Source organism: Passer montanus, unplaced genomic scaffold (genome assembly GCF_014805655.1).
Source record: "Passer montanus isolate IOZ18808 unplaced genomic scaffold, ASM1480565v1 scaffold106, whole genome shotgun sequence".
Taxonomy (NCBI): Eukaryota; Metazoa; Chordata; class Aves; order Passeriformes; family Passeridae; genus Passer; species Passer montanus.
In genome coordinates, this window is record NW_024357170.1 from 2,554,802 (window position 1) to 2,576,959 (window position 22,158).

The 22,158-nt window shown below is 39.1% G+C and overlaps 1 protein-coding gene across 4 annotated transcripts in view; it reads left to right on the forward strand.

Moving 5' to 3' along the window:
• The window catches only part of SCUBE1 (signal peptide, CUB domain and EGF like domain containing 1), a 193,070-nt gene that overhangs the window by 134,676 nt on the left and 36,236 nt on the right, over window positions 1-22,158 (forward strand). For all 4 annotated transcript variants that reach the window (XM_039720961.1, XM_039720986.1, XM_039720979.1 and 1 more), the window contains one exon: window positions 9,309-9,431. In XM_039720961.1, the coding sequence (XP_039576895.1) occupies window positions 9,309-9,431 (123 nt within the window). The remainder of the gene's footprint in view (window positions 1-9,308; window positions 9,432-22,158) is intronic.

A 22,158-nucleotide genomic window follows, 5' to 3' on the forward strand; every position in this document is an offset into this window, starting at 1 on the left:
CATTGATGTTGTCCAGCTCTCAAGACAAAGAACATACAGGATAAATCCAGTGTGAGGAAAACAGCAGCATCCAGCAGGCAGCTGTAGCAGCTCTTTAGAAAGCTCTGTGTCAGAGAGAGAACCACAACCATCTGGGCCAGCCCTGCTGCCCTGGAAACAGCTGTTTATAGACTTGCTAAGACTGGGAAGTGACTCAAAACTAGGTTTCTATTTTTCCCCCACTTTTTAGAGCAGACAGGGAGTTGACTGTTGTTGGTGTGTGATAAGAGAGGTGGTAGAGTATCTGGCTGAGGGGAAAGCTCAGAAGAGGTCATGGTAAATGATGGAAGAGATGTTGGAGAGAGGGAAAAGCTGCTGGTTGCCAGTAGAAAATGAGTGAATGAGTAGGATTTGAAGGAGAAAAAGATGGAAAACTCTTGGTGGTAGGTGGTGACTGTGGTCAGAAGCCTAGTGGCGCAATCAGTGACCAATTGGACGGGCACTGAGGAGTATGTATGTGACTGATTTAGACACATAATTGATTCAAAGAGACAGTTGAAGTTTCAGACCTTAGTAATGAAAAATCAAATTATAAACCCATTATTTTTTATTTAAAAAAAAAGAAATGTAAATTTTAGATATTAACACAGTCAAAATTTGTCAGAATTAAGAAAATGGAATTGAAAAAAAAAAAGAGAGAGAGAATGGAGAGCAGAATCCTTCTAACTGCTGCAGCAAATTTATCTAATCCAGAATATGTGTGAAACTTTCACTGGCCCTTCTCTGTTTTAAGGGAATTGCCTTTTAGGTTTTCAGTTGGGCCTTGGGGTTCGGGTTTTTTGCTTTAAAGGGATACAATTCATTTGTCTGCTGTAGACTTGTTCATGACAGACAAATATAATATAACAAATTATCTTCCATTTAAAAATTGCAGACTTGGGTCAGCTGCCATGTAAATCATTCTGTTTCATTCCCTCCCAAGGGTTCCATCTATCCCCACAAAATAAATTCATGTGTACTAAGTTAGGGGTTTTTTCATGACTAGGCAATATCCCTGTTCCCTAGAAACTTGCAGTTGTTATTTGTCTTCATGAACCTCCCCTTTGAAAATGCCAAATCCTTTAAATTAATGCTTCAGAGGGTCATATTTTGCATTTCAGTTGTTGAAAAGACCTTGCATTTATTCAACAATATAAAGCCCTCTGAGGATCAACAACCATGGTATATTATGGGAAAGTGTGCTGTGCTTTCTGGTACTTGGGAGCTGACTACTCACATGATCATAAATTCCAGCATTCAAAACTTAAAGCATTTTTTCATTCTTTTATCACTGCCTTTTTCATTATAAAATACAGCTTTTCTTTCTTTAATATGACTAGATCCTGCTCTCAGTGATGCCTCTGTCTTCCCTGGTACAGAGCAGATCCCTGGCTGCTTGAAGTAGTGTCTTCAAAAACTTCTGGAGGGTTAATTTTTGGTCAGCATCTAAATTTCTTCGATTCATTAAGAGCTATTTAAATTATCATGGACTAATTGCATTCAAGTGCCCCTTTCAGAAGGAGTAGCTTTATCCCAGGAAAGCTAGCACGGTTTCACTGGGATTTTAAAGAGAACATCAGTACCTTTAACTACCCTTAATACCAATTGTATTTAATTAAACAAACATTTTTCTATAAGCAAACTGGGATTCTTGGAAATAAGCACAGAGCTTTCCTGAGCAGTTAATAATTCCAAGGGGGTAAATGAAAACAACCATGGGTAAATGAAAATTGAGTTCATACTAATCCAGAATATAAACTAAACTGAGGGATTCTTATATCTTGGTCCAATAGTGCAGTTATCTCACTTGCCCCTTTGCTCTTCATTCGGACCATATGGAAAAATTAAATACAGGAAGAGCCAGGCCTTGTTTTTTAGTGACACCTAGCACAGAGGAAATGGCCAGGGATGTCAGCCCCACCATTCTGTCTTCTGTCATTTACTCCTTAAGAAACACTGAATTAACTCTTATTCTTGTTATTAACCTGCAGCAACCCATTTAGCTCTGCCTCAGCTCCTGCTGCATAAACATTACACGTAGGGTTATTCTGGTGGTGTGGCTGTGTGAATAATGATATTGCACATGGACTTATTCTGGTGATAATGGCTGTGTGAATAGTTAAGGAAGGTAAGCAGTCAGCCCAATGTATTTGCACAGTTCTCTCCTGCTGCTTTACCCACAGCCTCCAGATCCGTCTGTACTCACCCATGTGGCCACAGATACAGCCAAGTTTCCCAGAATCTGATGTCCTGTACTTTTCACATGCTCTGTAAAAAACAGAGACACATTCTTTGGTCTCCCCAAGTACACATGGGAGATTGAACAGCACACTTATTTCTCCCTCTCCAATGTTTTATAAATAGCATTTTGATTGATGAAAGCATTTTGATTGATAAAATGTTACAGGAGGAGGAAAAGTAACTTTATTTCCTGGGATTCCTGTGAGGTTTATCTTTGCTTCTGGCAGGAGGGCACTGGGCAGCAGGGGTAGTTTTAACATTTTGCTCAGCCTAGACACTGAAAAGACTATCAGTCTGTATCTTTATGTCTCCAGTTCCCTTCACATTCTAGCGTCACAGCCTCAGCTTGCACTGTTTGGGTTCGTAACCTTGCACTAACATGTTTTTAAGGTTAGAAAAGAATTTAGTATTCAGCAAAAATTTTAAATGAAAATCCTTTCTTTTCACATTAGATTTAGTAAATCCCTTCCCCTTTACAAATGAGAAATCTGGGCCTAACCTATTATGACAGCATTTCTGAGTTTTTCACCTACAATGGTTTTTGTGTTTTATAAATCTAATTAACTGTAATAAGAAAATAATAGGACATAATGTTTGTTTTACAAGATGATTGATCTCTTGGCAGCCTGGCAGACTCTTTTATTGATTGGTTGGTGGATAATGTCAGAGTGGATATGTCCTGGAGGAGAATAGCTGACACCTAAATCCATATGTGACAGATTGCCATCTGTGTTGGAGGACAGGTTTCTTCATGAAATTGCGAAGATAACAGGTGAAAATTGAGAAAGTGACATGAGAGAAATGTGTTGAAACCTGTCTCAACCTTTCCATGCTCTAAGGGCATTTACACAAAGCTCTCTATTTTGTGGGCAGCCTGTTTTCAGGATGAGGAAGATTAAATTTTAATTACATTCATTCCTGTCTGCCCAGTCTAGATTTAATCCTGTTAATTAGGAAAATGCCTTGTCCCACAACCCACCTATAAAGCTAATTAAACAGAGAATCTTCATTTGCTACTTAGTGGAACTTTAGTAATGACTATCATACTTTACAGTTAATTAACACTGTGGGAGGGAAAATGAGGATGTTGTTGAAGATAGAATTCAAATTAGAAATGCTATAATATATACTTTATTTCATTTTGTATCTGTCTGATGCAGGCAAGTTGCACACTATCCTACCTGCCTCAGTTTCACATTTGTTAAAGAAGCATTAATTAAATGTATCTCTCCTGCAGAAGTGTTGTATAGGTTTAATGTAATGAAGAAAATAAGCTGCTGTCCTGTGTAATCCTCAAGTGGAAGGTACTGCATAAATAGACTTCTTCCTTCCTGAAACATGCAAGAGGAAATGAACTGTGTAGTTTCAGGAGGAGTGGTGGAACAGCAATTGTACCTCCTGAAGTAAACATGGCCCTAACAGTCCTGCAGACATTCACAAAATCTTCCAGTGCAAAGCACTACCAGCAAGGAACCTGCTGCTGGATCAAACCATTCTGAAGCCCAGGCGAGAAATTTAAAACTGTAATTTGACTTAAAAATTCTGACAACAAATGACTTGGATTCATAACACCTTGTTCCATAATAGTGCATTTGAAAGTATTGGTCCTGAAAATACCAAGTGATAATTACCAGTCCTCAATTTTACAAGTGAAGTAAAGCAGGGAAGTGTTACGCTTTTCCCAAATGTTGGATAAATCCATTGTAAAACCGGAGCTAGACTTTCAGCTCCCTGGAATCTAACCCCACAACATCTGGCTTGATGCTTCTGGATGGAACAGCAGAGCCTGTGTTCTACTTTGATTTAGATTTTCTCATGGTGGCACTGATCCAATGAATCTGGGGATATGAAATTATCTTTCTACCTTAATGAGATATCCCTGGCATGCATTATTTAAGATGTTATGTAATATTACATTTAGAGTATTGCAAGTGGAGCCTGGTAGCTTCTGCTTATGTTAATCCTGAATTTACAAGTTTTATTGAGAAGGGGCAGGGCAAATATCAAAATAATTTCAGTCTGAGCATTGGTGGCTCTGTAATATTTGTAATGTAGAACAGCATGCAGTGCAAGGTGTTTTGTGCAAGCCTGTGCTGATTGGCACCCCAGGGTAACCTGCTGAGTTGTACACTGAAATTGGATTCAAGTGTGGATGAATTAGTTATTTTTTCTGTTCCTTTATTTCCCTACCTCCAGCATGGGGTTAAAAAGTTTTGTGGCTGCTTTATACTTTGTGGTCTGTGTGCAGCAGGGAACTAATATCAGTATCAACAAGGCAACACTAGTTCCAGTTTTTAGGGGACAGTAGTGATTTGTAAAACTGTGAGGAAGAGCAAGAGAAGAATAGCAAGGGAAAATTAGGAAATGAGGAAACAAAAAGAACTAGCAAACCAGCCCACCTTGCAGAAAATGTATTTATATTGATGTCCACTGTATAACGGTAATAGCATTACTAGTTCCAAAATGCTGGCTTTCATTATTAAAAACAAGAAGCATGTGAAGTTTCAGTAATTATTTTAGGTTGATCTGGGAGTATATTCTTTTCCTGGAGCTAGGTAGCATTTTAAACCTGCAAAGGATTAGACAGACACAATCAGTTCAAATATTTGTCCAGCTATTGAAAGGAGGATCCTCACTTCCACCTGTGATGCGGCTCTGGAAATCTCCATCATTGTTCAGCAGATAGGTGAAGATTGCATGTTGATTACCCTTTCAGTTGCCTTTAAGCAGCTTACGTGAAATGTTAAGTTCCAAGTTACCTAAAATCCCTACTTTTTAATTTGTTCCCTGGCTTGTATGCAGCAAAGCAAATCTCTTTGGGTTTATAGGTGCACACACAAGTGCATACGTGAACCCTGATAAGAGCCAGCTCCTTCCAAACATGAACTGTACTGAGCAGAGCTTAAAAAAGGTGCGAATGGAACAGGAGCAGGCATTCCCATTAATCACAACATCATGAAAAGAAAAATAACAATCTGCTTGCTTAGCTGAGTCAAATTGTAGTTATGCAATTTAGCACAAAGCATCTGAGTCTCTACACTTTTATTGAAAGCTGATTCCACTGCCTCCCTCACATTTTGAGATCCTCAGAAAAAAAAAAAGAGAATATATTATTATAGATTAATATACTTATTATAATAATTATATTAGAGTATATTTTATATTTTATTTTATTTTATTTACAAATCCAGGATTCGTTCCTGGGTTCACATAGACGCACAGCTTTTGTGATGGTGTTGCTGAGCTTCATCTCCTGACAAATATTTGCAATTGGGGGTTTTTTCCTTCAAATATTACAACTTTAAAGGTGTTAGCTTCCTTGTTGCAAATTTTATGTTTGCTTCTGTTTCTATTTAATTGCTTGGGAATTGAATGAACATTTTCAGAGCTAACAGGAGGCTTGCATGCTGAGTTGTTTGTTACACCATACCTTCACCTGACAGTTTTGACCATAATTTTCAATGCTTCTGTGGTTTCTCACTGGGATGTATTTTCATACCTGCCTGTGTCCCATTTTGGTATTTTGCAGCAGATCATCAGCTTGTATGAGCAAGGTATCATTTAACAATATTGACTCACTGCATTGGGGGAGATTCCTTGGGTTTTATTCCTAACACACTGAAAGCCCACCAGATCTACCAGTCTGAAATGACTCTCACAGTATCATCAGGGCATTTTATGTACAACCTCCATAGAAGAAATACAGTTATTTACATCCTTCTGCATTTCTGAGAATAAAGGAGAGGAGAGCCTGTGGGAAGTTGAAGCTATTTTTCTGCAACCTGCATCTCAAGGAGCCACTTGAGAACTATGTTTGAAGACAGCAGGTTTATGGCTGCTCCACAGAAAGTCTCAATAGTAGTAGGGGAATATTTGACTAAATTATGTCAAAGTTGGTAGAGACACCACAATGGGTTGCCACTGTGTATTTTTGCCCAACATGAGAGGCAGACACACTTTGAACTGTGAAGTTCAAAGAGGCACTTGACAAAGTTGGGTACCTATGAGTTTAAATATAAGTGGGGCCTCACCTTGTCATGCAATGGTGAAAATAAAATAATTTATTTTCACATGGCTCATAACACAAATTATTTATACCCAAGGAAAGAAAAATAGTGGGATACAGACTTTTTGCAATTTCTCTGAACCATTTAGACATTATACATATAGTTGGATACTGCTCTCTTCCAAGTGAAATGCAGCGATGTGCTGCTCTCCACAGAGTGAAATAATTTTTACATGCCTTGTCAGTCTCGCTATGGTCATGGAAAGAAATACAGTGAAAGCAGAGATATTGGCACTGTTTATGTTATTTAGAATGTTTTTGCAGCTAATAGTTTTGACCTCTATTCTGTTTTGATGGTCTGTGTTTCAAAAGGTCATGTCATGTTTTCCAGTTAGAAGAAATGAATAAATACTTTCTTTTCCTGTGGACTCTCACAGGTTTTATTCAGATCCTTGTTCAGAATTCCAAAGAATTGCTGGTGTAAAGCTAATATGCTGCATTGTCAGTGGAATGACAGTTATTAACAGCCTAAAATCTGCACTCTGATGCCAGCAGGGTTTCATTTTTGCCCCTTATGGTCATGAGAGACACAGAAAAGAGACTGGAATTTGGAATTTCACATGTGAAATCCAGGGGCCATAATATGAAATATCAATCATTACTCCAGAATGGTGTTTGACAGGCTGCAAGTAATTTCTACTTCAAGCAGTCTCAGGCAGCAGAGTAGCCCAAAGGTCATGTTATTCTTATCATGAGTAAAAGATATTTTCTTCATGATGGATGACTGTTCTGTGTGTTTACAATGCATAATATATTAGTAATTTTAATTCACAATTCCATTTGTCCCGTAGTTTTGTCAGGGCATGCTAAACTGTAGTTGGGTGCACCTGTGCTCTGCTAAAGATGGGACTTTTTGTGGTAGTCCATCCTAACACCCACACCATGGTCCTAGTTGCACATTAGGGAGGAATCACTTCTACAAAAGGAAATGCCAGGCTTCAGGAATTGGGCCAAAGATTCTTGTCTTTTCACTGCCAGTCTTGACCTGTGCAGATGATCACAGCTGAAACCAAAAGGGTTGCTGCCTCCAGTCTCATGGTGTTATGAAGAGGTGACCCTCAGAGTGTTCTTCACCAGATCTGTCAGGTTGGGAGCCCAGGGTTATCTGCTGCTGGCCTGCCAAATCCCAGAACTGGAGCACCACAGACAACAAAGAGACTCCTGATTTTGGGGCACTTTGAGATCTTTGTTACCCAAGACACAAAGATTTGAGCTGGATTTGCACAAAGCACTCAGGGTGTTCCACAGCTGCTGCCTGCAATTTACCCTCTTCTTTTAATTGGGTTGAATGCAAAAGCCATTCCTCTGCAGAACCAGACACAAAAGTAATAAGCAATAGTATTAGTTCAGAGGGTCTGAGAACAAATTTCCCATCTCCTTGCCACAAGTGCAACTCATAAGAAAACATTTATAACAATATACATTATTCTTGCTTATTTGAGTCCTGGACATATTTCTGTCAATGTGTGTGCAACAAAGTGCTCTTTAGAAATTATGGCTGAATTTGCCTCTCAGCTGTAAAATTTTTTAGATTTACCACCTCACTCCTCTTGCTGCAGTTTACATTTTACATGCAGAAATATAGTAAGCACCATGCCTCATTCCCATGTTGAAATAATATGTTTCCAAAAATTAATTAATTACTTTCACTAAGAATCCTGTTGAATTCAAATAATTTTTAAAACATGCCCTTCATTCACCATCATCTTGCTAGTTTTGATAAATTCCCATCTTCATATGTTAGACCTTTTGACATCTAGATTTGCATTCTGCAGATTTGCTCTTTAAATGGCCAGCTGTTACCTCTAAGTTTCAAAGATCTTATAGCAAGAAGCTTTTCAAAAGGAAACATTGCTCTCCATTTAGCTCCCTGAAAGATCTTGCTTTCAATTCCAGAAGTGGGAAGCCAAGGCTCAATGTCATATTACTTCTTCACTGTATGCATTCTAAAAAGATGTATTTTTTGGCACTGTTCTTCTCCTGAAAAATAATAAAAGCACTTCCCCCTCCCCTTTCAAATAAACATAGATCCATGGTTTTATAATTGGGTGAGGATGGAAACATACCCTGTATTTCAAATGAGGTTTGTGGCCTGTTATATACTTCACAACCTTTTATGGATTGGAAAAGGGATTGGTCATTCCAGATTTTTGTAACCTTTGGGAGAACTTAAAAGGAGTGGGAAGTAGAATCATCAGTATGAAATTCAGAACAGAGGTCTTATCAAGTTCATCAGTCCGCTTCATAACCACTATCTGAATTAAGCGCCATTGATCTCTCCTTCATACTCTGTGTGTGTGTATATATATATATATGGCTTTCAAATAAAGGCAATAGGTGCTCTGTCTTCAGAATATCTGAAGAAGGAACATTTCACATGCACGTAGAGTTAATTCGATTTCTGCTACACCAAGTGAAAAAAGTTTGATACATGAAAATGGGTGACACACTGTGTCACTGAATAATGACAAAATAACATATAATGCTCATTCTGAGAAAATGTATCCTTGCATTTGTTTGTGTAAGAATGATGGAAGTATTTCTTCAGTATTCAGGTGTCTTTTACTTCACCTTTGTTATTCCTTCAATTTTTTGTGTGTTCTTATGTTTTGTTAGTTCCTATACAAGGTAAAACGATTCACATCCTTCCCAGGTTGAAGTCTGCTGTCAGGCAGAGCACTCCATCTACAGAGAAGCTCCCCTGAATGTTCCTTAACACCAAAGTACCTCAGCTTGGATCATCTGTTGGTTCCAGTTCTGAGAGAAACACCTCTCTCTCTTGAGCACCTCAACCCATAGCTCTCCTTGTAAGCTTCGTGAGATAGGTCTGGGAAGGGATGCATCTGAGCAGCCTGGTTCCTGACAGGAACAGCCTCCTTGGGGATCTGAGTATTTCTGTATTCCTGCCCTGAATGACTAAATTGCTGTCACAAATTAAATTTTTGCTCTCATGAACTAAATCTTTGCTGTTCATTCTTTGCAGATATTGATGAGTGTTTGGTAAACAATGGTGGCTGTGACCATTTCTGCCGAAACACGGTTGGCAGCTTTGAGTGCAGCTGCCAGAAAGGCTATAAACTGCTCACAGATGAAAGGACCTGCCAAGGTAATAGCTCATTAACCTTACTCTTCATATAATGAGAATGTTATTTCCAGTGGATTTTTTTGTTGTTGTTTTTATACTTAAGTCGTTTGTACTGCAGGTTTTAATTGTACTGTCATAGGAAGTAAGGTTAGAAAACACTTCTGAGATTTCTGTTTTCTGAGGTGGAATTAAGAGATCATTGCAAATGTCTTGTTTCAATATTTTTCGTAATAGGAATGCCACTGTCCTGTTGAAGTGTAAAAATCCAAATAGTGTAGTGGAATAGCCTCAGGCGGAGAGTCTTATGTTCATATCCTCTCATTTGCTATGATCTGAATGGGACAGAGGCTTATCTTTTTTAGACCAGAGTCATTTAGAGTAACCAACTGTAATACAGCATTTGCAAGATTTGAACTAAAAAGGATGGGTTGAATTTGTGAGCTCACCTTTGCCTGAGAGAAACTATTTATGAAGGGATAATGGTGACATTTTGTGGGAATTCAAATGAAGCATGTTTTACATCATTTGCTGTGCATGTCATAATTTGCTGCCTAAATCATCTGATGTTATGTATTCTGTGACTAATTAGCTGCATAACCATTTTCAAGTACTGACCATGTACCTTTGGAGAAATTACATTTAAACTCTGTAGCTTTACTTTTTAAAGAACTCATAGAAAAGACTGGAAAGATAAGCATACATCAATAGAGAGAGAAAGGGAAGGATTATGTATTCAATTAAATTTTTGTGCAGAAAATGGCTTTTTGTTAATACATTATTATTTACATGGGTTTTGAATAAGTAAAAGTTATGAAGTTCAAAACAGCATTGGTATTTTAGATCTTTTTTGTTTATCCACAAAGGAGAAACCACAATCTGAATATATAGGTGTCATTCAGAATTTTTCCATTGCTTCTCATTGGTACTTCCATCCATCATTTGAGAAGCCACCTCCACCCTGACTGTGCAATTAGGCACAAAGGAGTTAGTGAAAGGTTGGTTTTAAAATGGACAGGATGGGAAGAGCTGAGATTAGCACAGCTCATGCCATGTGTTTCAGCAGAAATAACACTGTAGGATCGTGTCAGACATGGGGAAGTTGCCAGGTTTTGATTTACCTGCTAAAAACAGGGACAGAATATTAAAAAGAAGCATTCCCTTCATGATGTATTTAGAGATGGTTGGGAAGACCTTGTTCATTAATTTCATGTGTGATGACATGCTTTCACTGTGGTATCAGTCAGAGGTTTCACCATTGAACTAATTGTTATTACACGAGGGAAAAAACTCAAGAAAAGTTAGGCAAAATCTGGTGCAGAATTTATTTGTTCATTATGCAGAGGATTAATAGTAGGCTATATAAGGTCCCTGTAAATAATCAGATTTCTGTGATGATAGTGATAATCTAGAAGCAGCTCTGTAATGCTATTCAAATGAGTTTTGTTTCTTCACATGCCGGAGCTTAAGGATGAGAGAGCCACCAGTAACAATACACACCATGCAAGGACTGAAGCAGGAGCTGATCTTCTCCCCCTCATGTGATCAGATATAGAAGTATAACCATGGTCTGGGCATCCTGCTTTTCCCATTGTCAGTGAGGAAGGACAGGCAATCCATCTTTCCTCTCCATGATACACTGATTGATAAACTGTAACTTATCTGTTGCTGTAAAAGATAGATTGGTGCAAGCCCACAGAATTTTTGGCCTGGACAAGTGCGTCCATCCCAGAAACTCCGGTTTCATAACATGAAATGGGGAGGACAGAGTCATTTCCTGTTTAAAGTCTGAGGTATTTGGGCCCCAGCAAACATGGTGTGGTGCCTGCTTTGTGAAGAGATCACTGTGATAATTTAGTTCCTGTCTGGTGCTTAAGGTGATAATTGGTGACTCATGCAGTCAGTATTAGCCTGCTAATAAAGAGAGAAGGAAAGTGAATGCAGTGCAAGAAATCACTGATGTATGAATCACCTGCACTTTTCTTCTTCCCCTGCAAGAAGAATATAGTCAGGGGAAGTGGTTATAGTTCTTAATGTCAGGTCCATCAGGAAAATGTGGTTTGGGGTTAGTGACTCTTCTGGGATATAAATCATCCACATTTTGGGTTTTTGTAACAGCCGGTTAATGCTGACTGTAAAACATTAATAAGAGATTCAGGGAAATTTATTTTAGGCATATTAGCCTTTCCAAAGAGTGAAACAGAACAGTCCAATTTCTGTTTATAAAGGATGTTGTTGTTCATGTTACATCTGTTGTTTTGATTCATAATAGAGTTTCCATGATTTATGATCTTTCTGTCAACATTGCCCTTCTCTTCTGGTTTTCATTTTTTTAAATAAAGATGTCTTTCAGTTACTAATCAACATGTTTACAAAACACTAATTTAGGGCCTTAGAAGTCTGCCTTGTTTGGGACTGGGTCCTATTTAGTTCAGGTGGCCTCCCCAGTGTACAGAGCAGTCATCTTCAAACGTGTTCATCATTAATATCAGCACAAAGCAATTCTACACATTTCAATATTAAATGTTCCTTCCTATTCCCAGCATTTGAAAGGGAAATGAAATTCTGAAGTTGTCCCACCTCACGCAATTTCCTTCGTGTTCTTTCATTGTAGACCTCAGACCTGACTTTGGATTACAGGGAAATGTATCAGTCACAGACTTTTTCTGGTTGTTTGCAGAGCTCCCACCCCGGTCATACCAAGTGCCTTGCCCACATTCATGCTCTCTGTGAAGATGAAAGTATTTCTCTTTCAGTTTTTTGGCAGGAAGGGTGAAGCCATATATAGCAGCTTGCCTAAGATCACACATATAAATGCTTGGACTGCCCAGAGAACAAATCTCCAATTTTGGTAAATCTTCCCCTGCTCATTTGTCCATAACAAGGTATTCTTTTTCTCTTGTGTTTGTGCTCATATCCTGATGTGAAAATTCCTTGATTTTTTTCAGGAACTCTGAAGCTTGGTGCTCTCTTGGTGCCATCCTGCATGTTGAGTGTTTAAATGTTTAAAATGTTCTGCATTTGTCTGTTTACAGCTAAACAATTTTTAGCCCTGGCTGCCAAGAAAACCATTGTCAATCACAGATTAATTCTGCTAGGAAGTGGTTCTCACACTGTGGCTCCTTGTTAGACAAGGAGAATGTGGGGGGTTCCCTTCCTTTCCTCTGCCCTGCATTCCAGCCATTAAAAGGAAACTTCTTTGTAACCCAGAAGGTGAAGAATCCATACTGCCCTGCCAGTAATATTGTGGAGACTGATACTGTTTTCCCAGAGTGTCTTTTTTCACTCAGACTTAACAATAGGTTTCTCCCCCACACCCTTTGACAGGGAAATCACTGTACCAAATATCACAATACCAAACGCATCTATTGTGTATTACTTTAATTGATCCTTTAAGTCTAAGGTATTGTAAGTACTTTGGTGCAGGAAGAAACAGTTGGATCTATTTGTATAAACCTAGCAAAAAGAGGTCTGCGTCTCCTTTGAACATGTAGTAAAAATAACATAGCTATATTTATAGCAAGGAAAGTTTGTGTTTGTAACCTTTTTGATAATAGAAGGATAACAACTCAGATCAGTTCTAGAATAACATCAGCAACAAGCAAGCAGGCAAGACTTGCTGCAATGAAATAACACTGCAATGAATGTATGTAAGCTCAGACATAATTACCTTAATCCTCAGCCAGTATGAGTTTTAGAGCCAGTTAACTTAATTACTTATTCAGTTTCTGTTTGTTGTGCAGTGATCTCGAAAAAAATCAGCAATAAGCAGTCTCTCTGCTCTGCTCAAGTTCAAGCTTCATTAAGCATCCAGAAAAATGTGTGAAATTCTATCATAATTAATTTTCTCTTCGTGCTCTAGGCATTGCTTTTTGCAAAGCAAGACAGGGAAAGACAGCACACACATTTGTTACAAATCTCTCCAAGGAGTGGTAGAGATAGAAAGAAAAAAGAAAAAAAAAAAGTACTTTTAGTGGGAACACCCAGTGATAAATGTGTAATATTTTGGGCTGCTAAATCCACACTCACCCTCTACCCCTCACCACCTCAGTTCAAAACAGAGACAAATCCTCCTACACCGAGGAATTTAAACTTTTGCAGGGGGGCAAAAGCTCAAGGCACTTACATCATTCTGGTCCCATTACAGCCTCCAGAGTAGGCTTTAAGTAGGGTTTGATGATATCACAGACATTATAAAGTCTGCTCAAGTTGCCTTCTCACCAACCATTTGAATTGATAGAGCCACTGTATAAAAGGAGATGACTGTCCACCAGGTGACAGTACCTCCATGGCATGTGGAATACCTGCATGGGCCACCTGGCATTTTGGGTCTTCTTTACAGACATGGATGACAGCATTTTTTCTTTGCTTTGAAGTATTGCCTGTTTGACTGTTGGTTATTCTTTACTATCTTCCTACCAGATTTTAAACAAATGCTATTGACCCTTTTGTAGCTAGGCACTGCAGCACAGGGTCTCAGTCTGCTGCTGATATTGCTGATGTCTGTCCAAAGGAGATTCAGTGACGCATGTTTCTACAACAGGAAATCCCAAACAGAATTTGCCCCATTGCTTCATGAATAACTGAATTTTCCCTCTACTAATTTTCTGTGGGCACTTTTTGCTATATTTAGATAGCTACAAAACTCTCCAATAGAAGTCCAAGTACAGCTGATTTGAGGTGGTTTTCTCTCTCACTACAAGACATGAGCATTAACACCATCATATTTGATATTTGTACTTTTCTTTCATTGAAAACAAATGTGCTTTTTAATGCCCCACTGTACCGCCCGTCCTCTCTCCTCAGCCTCACTTCTAGACAAATGTTTCTCAAGACCTGATGCTCATGGAGTGGAGCAACTGGGAGTAATGGCCTAGAGCAGTGAGGAGATAGTGAAGCAATTTCCTTAGTAACTCTGGCAGCATTTTGCAGTGCTGTCCTGCAATACACCTCAAACCTTGTCCAGCTCTGGATTTTTTGTTTCCTGGGTTTTTTTTTTTTGTTTGGGGGTGGTGTTTTTTTTGTTTTTTTGGGTTTTTTTTATGTCTCTACATGTCAGTAGAGGGACATAAGCTTTACATAGGGCTTCCAAAGCCTGCTGTCAGGAGAAGCCTTCTTTCATCCCGGAATGAGAGAAAGAAAAATAGCACCTTGAAAAACACAGTAGTTGTCTGTGATCCAAGGATCCTGCAGGCTTGCCCTTGAAACATTGCCCTATTAACTGGGTAGGTAATCACCTCTCATAATGTCCATCTTTTAACTGTATGAAAAATGCACTATTTGCCTTCCCAGGGTAAGAATTGGATCTCCCAGCATGGTATCTCTGTTTTGAAAATGAGTATGAAATGAGGGATTAATCATACAGGGAAGGACAGATAGAAGGTGTTTGTGGGAATTATTTTTGGCCTAAAGAAGCCCCTAAAGATTAGCTACAAAGATTTCATTATACTCTTCTGTATGGAACCTGATGATAAATGTGTTTAATGCCAAATAAATCAGTGCATCCACATCAGCAGCACTGAATCTCCACCCATCTTTGACACAGAATAACCAAATTAGAACATAAAAACTAGCCAAAGAGATTTGCACCCTTGGGTTACATGACAGTAACCTGTCACTCACATTTGGTCATATAACTCAACAAAGCAACAGGCCTTGTCCCAATCACATAACCTGATGAAGGTCCCAGGATTAGGATGCACGCCATGCATTGATTTATATAGGACACAATCACTCATCTAGGATAACAAAACAGATCAGAGTATAGAAGTCAGGGCTGGAGCATCTGGCCACTGAGATTCAGTTTATCAACATGGTTCAACTTTCCAGTGAAAAGGGGTGGAAAGTTTCGTTGTTGGTCTACCCCCTCTCTTTCCTTTTTTTCCCCCATTAAATACACAGAAAAGCAAACGCACTCATATACCCATCCCCATCAGACAGATAAAATATATAAACATATAAAATATATAAAATACATTGGCTTGTTGCTGATTTTCATCCAGTCCAGCTGAGTCTGGCCCAAGTGTGTTTTAATTGCGGGAGTTCTTGATACACAGACAACAATGCTGGTTCAGCTGCCAGGGCAGTGTAGCTCAAGAACCAGTCATCGATGGTCTGGAGGTGATAGTGGGAGCTGCTTGAGGAAATTAGACTAGCTCAGAGAAAGAAAACTCAGGATTATTTCCCTGTCACTGATGATGTTCACTCCCTATGCAGATTTTCTCTCTGGCATTCTGCACCACTGAGCCTTCCAAAAATATCTTGCTTATGACAAGCACCGTATTGCTTCTTGCATCAAGATTAAAAAATACTCCACTGGGTAAGCAACATGTTACACTGTCAATGAAAGGAATATTTCTCAAATCCTTTCTGTTACACTGGGTGTCAGTGAGACTGTGACTATTGGTACAGTCTGCCTCTGTGAGAAAAAAGGGTTGCAAGATCATACCCAGAAACAATAAATGCCCCAGGTATGAAGTAAAAACAGCTCTAGCCAGTACAAGTTTGTTTGCCAAGTGATAGTATCTGCAGTGTTGGTTGTAGCAATTAAGTCTGCTGAAACATGAAAACAAACACATCCCTCCACCACCTCCAGTTCTCCCCTCCGCAGCAATGTTTTCATAAGTTAAAGGGGAATGTTCTTTGGTTGCTGCTTCTTGGAAGGCTTATTAAACCTCACAATCTAGGCTTTAAATCACTTTCTAATAGAATGAGACCTAATGTGGAGAGGGCAGATGGGACAGATTATTTCACTTCTGTTTTCCCATGAAGCTTTTGACATAGGCTGCTGTTGTAAGTTAGTAGATTAGTTTGACCTCAGGTCTCATTCAGTATGGTAGCTCTTATACTGTTAAACTCTATAAAGTACACTGCTACCAAATTGCTTTCTACAGCTCTGCCTGGACCCCTCCTCTTGATGATGTGTGTGGGAAGACAAAAAAAAAAAAAGTTCCATTAGTGTTTAGAAAGAGAATTTGAGATATATTTTTCAGATGATGTTGTAGGATTTATGACTTGTATAGTGCAGAAATTACTTCACTGGACTGGAATCATGTTGTGTATTAATGAATTACCAGGATATGAGTCAGCCTTGGAATAGTTTGAGCAGGAAGGTAGCATTCTTCCACAAACAATAATCTGTTGATAAATCATGCTGAAAGCTGTAATTCAATAGGAATTGTTTTTAAAGAGAATCAGAGAAAGACTATATGTGTATATCTGTTTTCCAGTATGGCACATTAATGCCATATTACTGAGCTCAAGCATTCAGTCACACTAATTATACTCAGATAGCCTATACCCTGAGTACTAAACAGAATTGCAATCAAATGACAGCCCTATCCCAAATATTAAAGGGTTTCATTTTTCTGTGCTTGCATCCGCACTCCCGGGCCTCTCAAAAGTGCCCTGGTTTGATTATTTTCTTCTAATGAGAGTAAAAGCCTAACCTATTGAAACAAAGGAGTGTGATTTTTCTTACATTAGCCATGTTGTGAACCACTACTCTTTGTTTTGGTAGCTTGGAGATGAGGCCTTAGTTAGAACAGGTGAAATAAAACCAAAAATCTAAGCTCAAATATTGAGTCAGTGGAATAGGAGTGTCTTCTGGGTTTTTGCTAGGTGGAGGAATTTAGAAGCATGGTGTTGGTGTTTTCAGACGGATACCTACTGGGATTCTGCAGAGGCCAGCCTTTCTGTGCAGGGTTTTTAAGCAAGCTTTTGAGGCAGAGCCAGAGAACAGCAATTCTTGTGTATATTCAGTGGTCCCTTGACTTCAGCAAGAGCTTGAAGCAAGCTGGGAATGCACAGGTCCATGGGAAGTGAAAGGAAGTGCTGCATTTGAGTTCTCAGATGAAAATTGAAACTGTGTTGTTGTACTTGCTCTTTCAGCACCATCAAATAACACCAGGCATGTTTTCACCCAGACTAGTCCCTTGTTCCTCCAAGAAGTCTCACTAGCAGCTCCTACTAAAGGGTGATGGAGACAACACCTTAGTAACCTGAACAGTTTTCTCTTTTCAAAAATATAGCTAAAAATCAAATGTATTGCAGGATAGAGGGAATATTCCTCCCTTGATACATAAAGGGTAAAGCCTTTATTATGTTCTCCTCAGGCTGTTAAGCTGCTCTTACAGAGTTGCTATGTAAATAGTGGCTTGAGCAGAGTGCAGACTAGTAAACGTATTTATGTTTGTAGGAAAACAAACCTGCCTGAAGTTTCTTTTCATACACTTCTCTTGATGTATAGCTTCTCTTACCCCAATCTCTTGACGTAGTAGCACAGTTTATTCCTATAATAGCAGTAGATAACTCAGCTTGCCTTTGCCTTGGGAAATGATTGATACTGGAAAAGTATACATTTGCTTATAAAATCCTGGCAACATCTTGATAAAAGTACTTCTTTACTTAAAAAAACACTGGAAAAGTATTGACTTTAATTGCATTTTAGATTGTCCTACCAAAACAGTGGTAAGAGGATAAATGTAACAGGAGCCAAAGCCAATTGCCTCCTTCTGGGTTCCTGAGATTAACGGAGGAACCTGAACACAACAAAGCCCTCAAGTGGAGAGGGGTGAGGAGGAGCTGGGACAGGTAAGCATAGGCCCAAGAGCAAGGGTAATGTCTGGTAAGTCCAAGCATTGGCACAACTTTGGTCTCCAGTTTCGAGATGTCCTTCACACAGAAAATTAGGCTTTTGCCTTTCTGGTCATAATCTCTCTTTCACTTCATGTCACAGCAGATTCAGCCCTCAAAGCCTGGAGGAGCTTGTGTAGGTGGGAAGTCGTTGTGTCACATAGAGAAATATAAATTGGCTCAAGAGGATCTGTATTTTCATACCATAAATACTTCTGTTTCAAAATCATATGTCAAAGGCAATCTGTACCTAATGTGAGGAGGCTATAAAACAAATAAATTCAGCATCAGAGATGCGTTGAGGATGGTGGTCCCCACTTCTGCCAAGCAAAGCATTTATTAGCACAAGTGCACCTTTCACAGAGCAGTGAAGATGTGCTTGCACAGATCAGTCCCTGAAATACTCATTCATTGAAAAGGTGTCATCCAAGGTGCCCACAGTGCTACAACTTCATTGGTGCTAACATACATAACAGCTTTGACTTTATCAAAAATGCCACTGGCTGTTGCTGCCCTTGGCATTCTCCAGGTTAAGCATTCAGGTGGTACAGTTTTGAATCAGGCTCATTTATCACAGCTTTCTCGACCTTTCTCTGATTTGCCAATGCTGAAGTTGAAAATCTATTTGGACTTTCTTTGTCCTTCCACCAAGCACTTCCATCCCTTCCTGATGCAATCATGGGAAGATTTTGTAGCTCCTGTGATCTGACAAAATGCTTAGCTTAACTCATTTGTCATTGATTTTTAAAGTAATAGATTAGAAAAATGAATTCTACCATTAAGTGAACTTAGGCATTTTTTATACTATTAGCTTTGGATGTTAAAAGATAATGGTGCTTTACTCAGGTTCAGATCCCTACAGTGCATTTTTATATGTTTTAAAAATGATTTGGAAATCCTCTCAAAATTGTTATTCACAAAGATACCAGTGTGGAGAAAAGGCAGGATGAGAGAACTGCTGTGGTGAGGTTAAGTGTGATGTGCTAAACAGAGAAAACCATAAAAATTTGAAATCTTCCCTTCCAAATGCCTTTATAGAACACTTCCCTAGGCTCACTTTGTGCCTGTGACCTTGGACAGATTTACTAATTTTATACCATTGTGTCTAGTTATTAGTAGGTTTTTTTCATGTTCCATAAGAGACCAGGCAAACTTTCTTACCTGAAAAAAAAAATCCCTTTCTTTTTTTAACTTCTCTATTTGAGAGTATCTGCAGAGCTGTCTCTGGTGACCAGCATTGGTTTTCTCTCTTCTCTCTGCTAGGACAGCTGACCAAATTCAGAATTGAGCTCAGATTACGAATCAGAGGAAGAGGGAAACTTGGCTTGGCACTTGAGGCCAGGCACCTTTCCCTCCTCAGCAGTCACATGGTGAAAATTTGACACTGCTGTTCCCTAACTCTGCTTGCAGGACTGATATTTAGCAAGTAGTTTTGCTCACCCATATTTAAAATATTAAAAAAAATTATTATCTGCCAAAATTGAATTTATCAGGTAATCCTCTACTGTTATTCTGGTTTTAAGTTTGGTGCTACCCCCAAAAATATCAGATGGTGAGGTCTTCCATGCTGCTGCGGGAAACATATCAGAAATCTTTTTTTTAGTCAAACAGCAGAGAAATAATAATACAATAATGGTGGTGATAGTGAAGAGGTATTTCATTATAGAAAAAGCCTTAGTCTAAATCCCATCATCTACAGTCAAAGAAACCCCCAAAGATTCCAAAGTTGGCTGCCAACTTTTGTCTGGCTGAGATTGCCAGATTCTGCAGTTTCCATCCAAAAGTATAAACTTTCCCACCCCTTGGGCAAAGCTCTTGGTGATGTAAAAGCAAGCAAATCCATGGCTGATGCTTGAGGCAGAACAAGGCCATAGTGCCTGGGAGCAGACTTGGCTCTGCAGAGCTGACAGGAAGAGGAATGGTCACTTGGCTTGGCACACATGTAAAGGGAACACACACGAGTGTTAAGGCAACAGGCTTTTACTGCAGTGAGATGTTGTTCCACGGCCCCATTTCTGCAGACTCAGAGGAAGTCCTGAGGGAAGCTTGTGGAAGAGAAGGAGCTTGTGGATTCTGTGTGGAAGAAAAACTAAATATGGAATTTTTGAAAATTAAAAGACAAGGGAAAAATTAATTTGTTGCTATGTGAGATCACACAAAACTCTTGGAAGAGTTCCTAAAGAAAATATTATGTTTACTGAGGAGAGGGAGCAAAGAATCTAGGGCTACAATTTTATTGCCAATACACGTTTTTTAACCTGCTTTCCTTTTGTTTTCAAACTCCAGAGATAGCAGGGTGGTTCACAGGAAGTGCAACTGGTCTCTTTTGATAAGGTCTGATAGCAGAGATAAAGGAAACAAGCTGCCATTTGCCTTTAAAGACCTTCCCAAATTTACTGTCTTGTTTTTCCTAAAAGCAGTTCCCTTTGCTTTAACGTCTAGGTAAATAGTGGGAAACCAGTTGCTGTGATGTTAATGAGGGTGATGAGTTTGCAGGGTGAACAGCGGTCCCCTTGGTGCTTAGCATCAAAGAAGGATCTGCCTTGCTGCAGTTCCTCTAATACCGAAGGGGCCAATGAAAGATTTCTGTCTTTTGAACTGAGGTGAATTCACAGGAATTAGTAGAGGCAGCCAGCCCAAGGGAGCTGCTTAGTTGGAATCATTCCTACTTTCTTGTGTGTAGCCTCAGGCCCAAGAAAATAATACGAGAAATCTAAAAGTAGGTACCTGCTTATTCCTGAAAGGATCAGGTATGCATTGCACTTTCTAAGATAAATTATTCAGCCTTTACAAAATTTAGCAGTTAAAAAGGATCACACCAATTTAAACTCTGAAAGTTAAATTGATGGAAAAGATTAAGGGATCTGTTCAGGAAAACACCTAGACAATTCCTTCTAGGGACAGACATGCTTTTGGAGTTTACCGAGCAAAATGCTGCAGGCTGCTTAAGTACAGGAGGTTGGACTAAATGAGTATGAGAATTTAATGTTGGCATTAAATATCCTCATTCTATCAAAATAAACATCCAGTTTCTGGATTATGTCTTGGTAGACATTATTCAATTTCAAACATGTAGCAGAAGTGTGAGAACACACAGTAACAGGAGAAGTTACTGATGCCAGATATTCCTTAGAGCAAAATGAGAGTATCTAAAATGATCAGACCAAAATGATAAACAACAGAGGCAGCTGTGGCTCCCTAAACTGCACTTGCACCAGGGCTATATGGAGTGTTCATACTGCCTTTGGTACTGTATGAAGACACAGAAAGACGTGGCGTGTCCTAGGAGTGACAGCCCCAGGAGCAGAGAGAGGGGGTTATTGAACTTACTGTAGGTACAGATAAGCTGGGAGGAAGATGAAAACAAGCTGTTTCCAGGATCTCAATATACTGAATAAAAACATAGACAGGATCCTGAGGCTGTGAGGCAGAATGAGGCAGGTGGTAACATTTGTCCTTAGTACAGCTATATACTGTGTGCCTGTCCCCGAAGCTGAGTAGTAGTCACTTCATTGTGTACTGCTAAATCCTTTAAATGCCTCCCCCGTGGGATGCTTATATAATAAGTCACAGGTTTCTAATTATTTATTGCCTCTGCCTCAAACATATATTGCAGGTTTCTTTTGCTGTTTGTATACACGTATTTGTTTTATTACTTCTTTGCATTCTAACAAATAATCTCTAATAAAAAGCACATTTCCTTGTGAACAGAATCAATTTCCTTCAGAAGTCTTTCAGCCCCTGATTAGTGGATTACATTTGGTCTTCACTAATCACATACTTAACCGTGAACAATAAAGTTCTTATATAAATAAATGCTTTAGTCCAAGTCAACGTTAGTCATAATGGACAGTTTCCCACTCAAATTTCTCAACTACAAGATGAGACTGTGCTACCTGGGCACTTAGCACTTCCTATTAAAAGTACAGCAATTAATACCAGATCTGGTTTTTTCTGCAGGTCATTAGGTATGTTATTAACAATTAAGTCTCAGCAGCAAGATGATTGCAGCTCAGTAATGCAGTGGGAAGTCTAAATGGGTGTGGGTTTTCAATTACTTTTAAAGGCCTGGGGTTATGGCTATTTTTTCCCCTCTTGGTGTTAGCCTGCTTCAGAA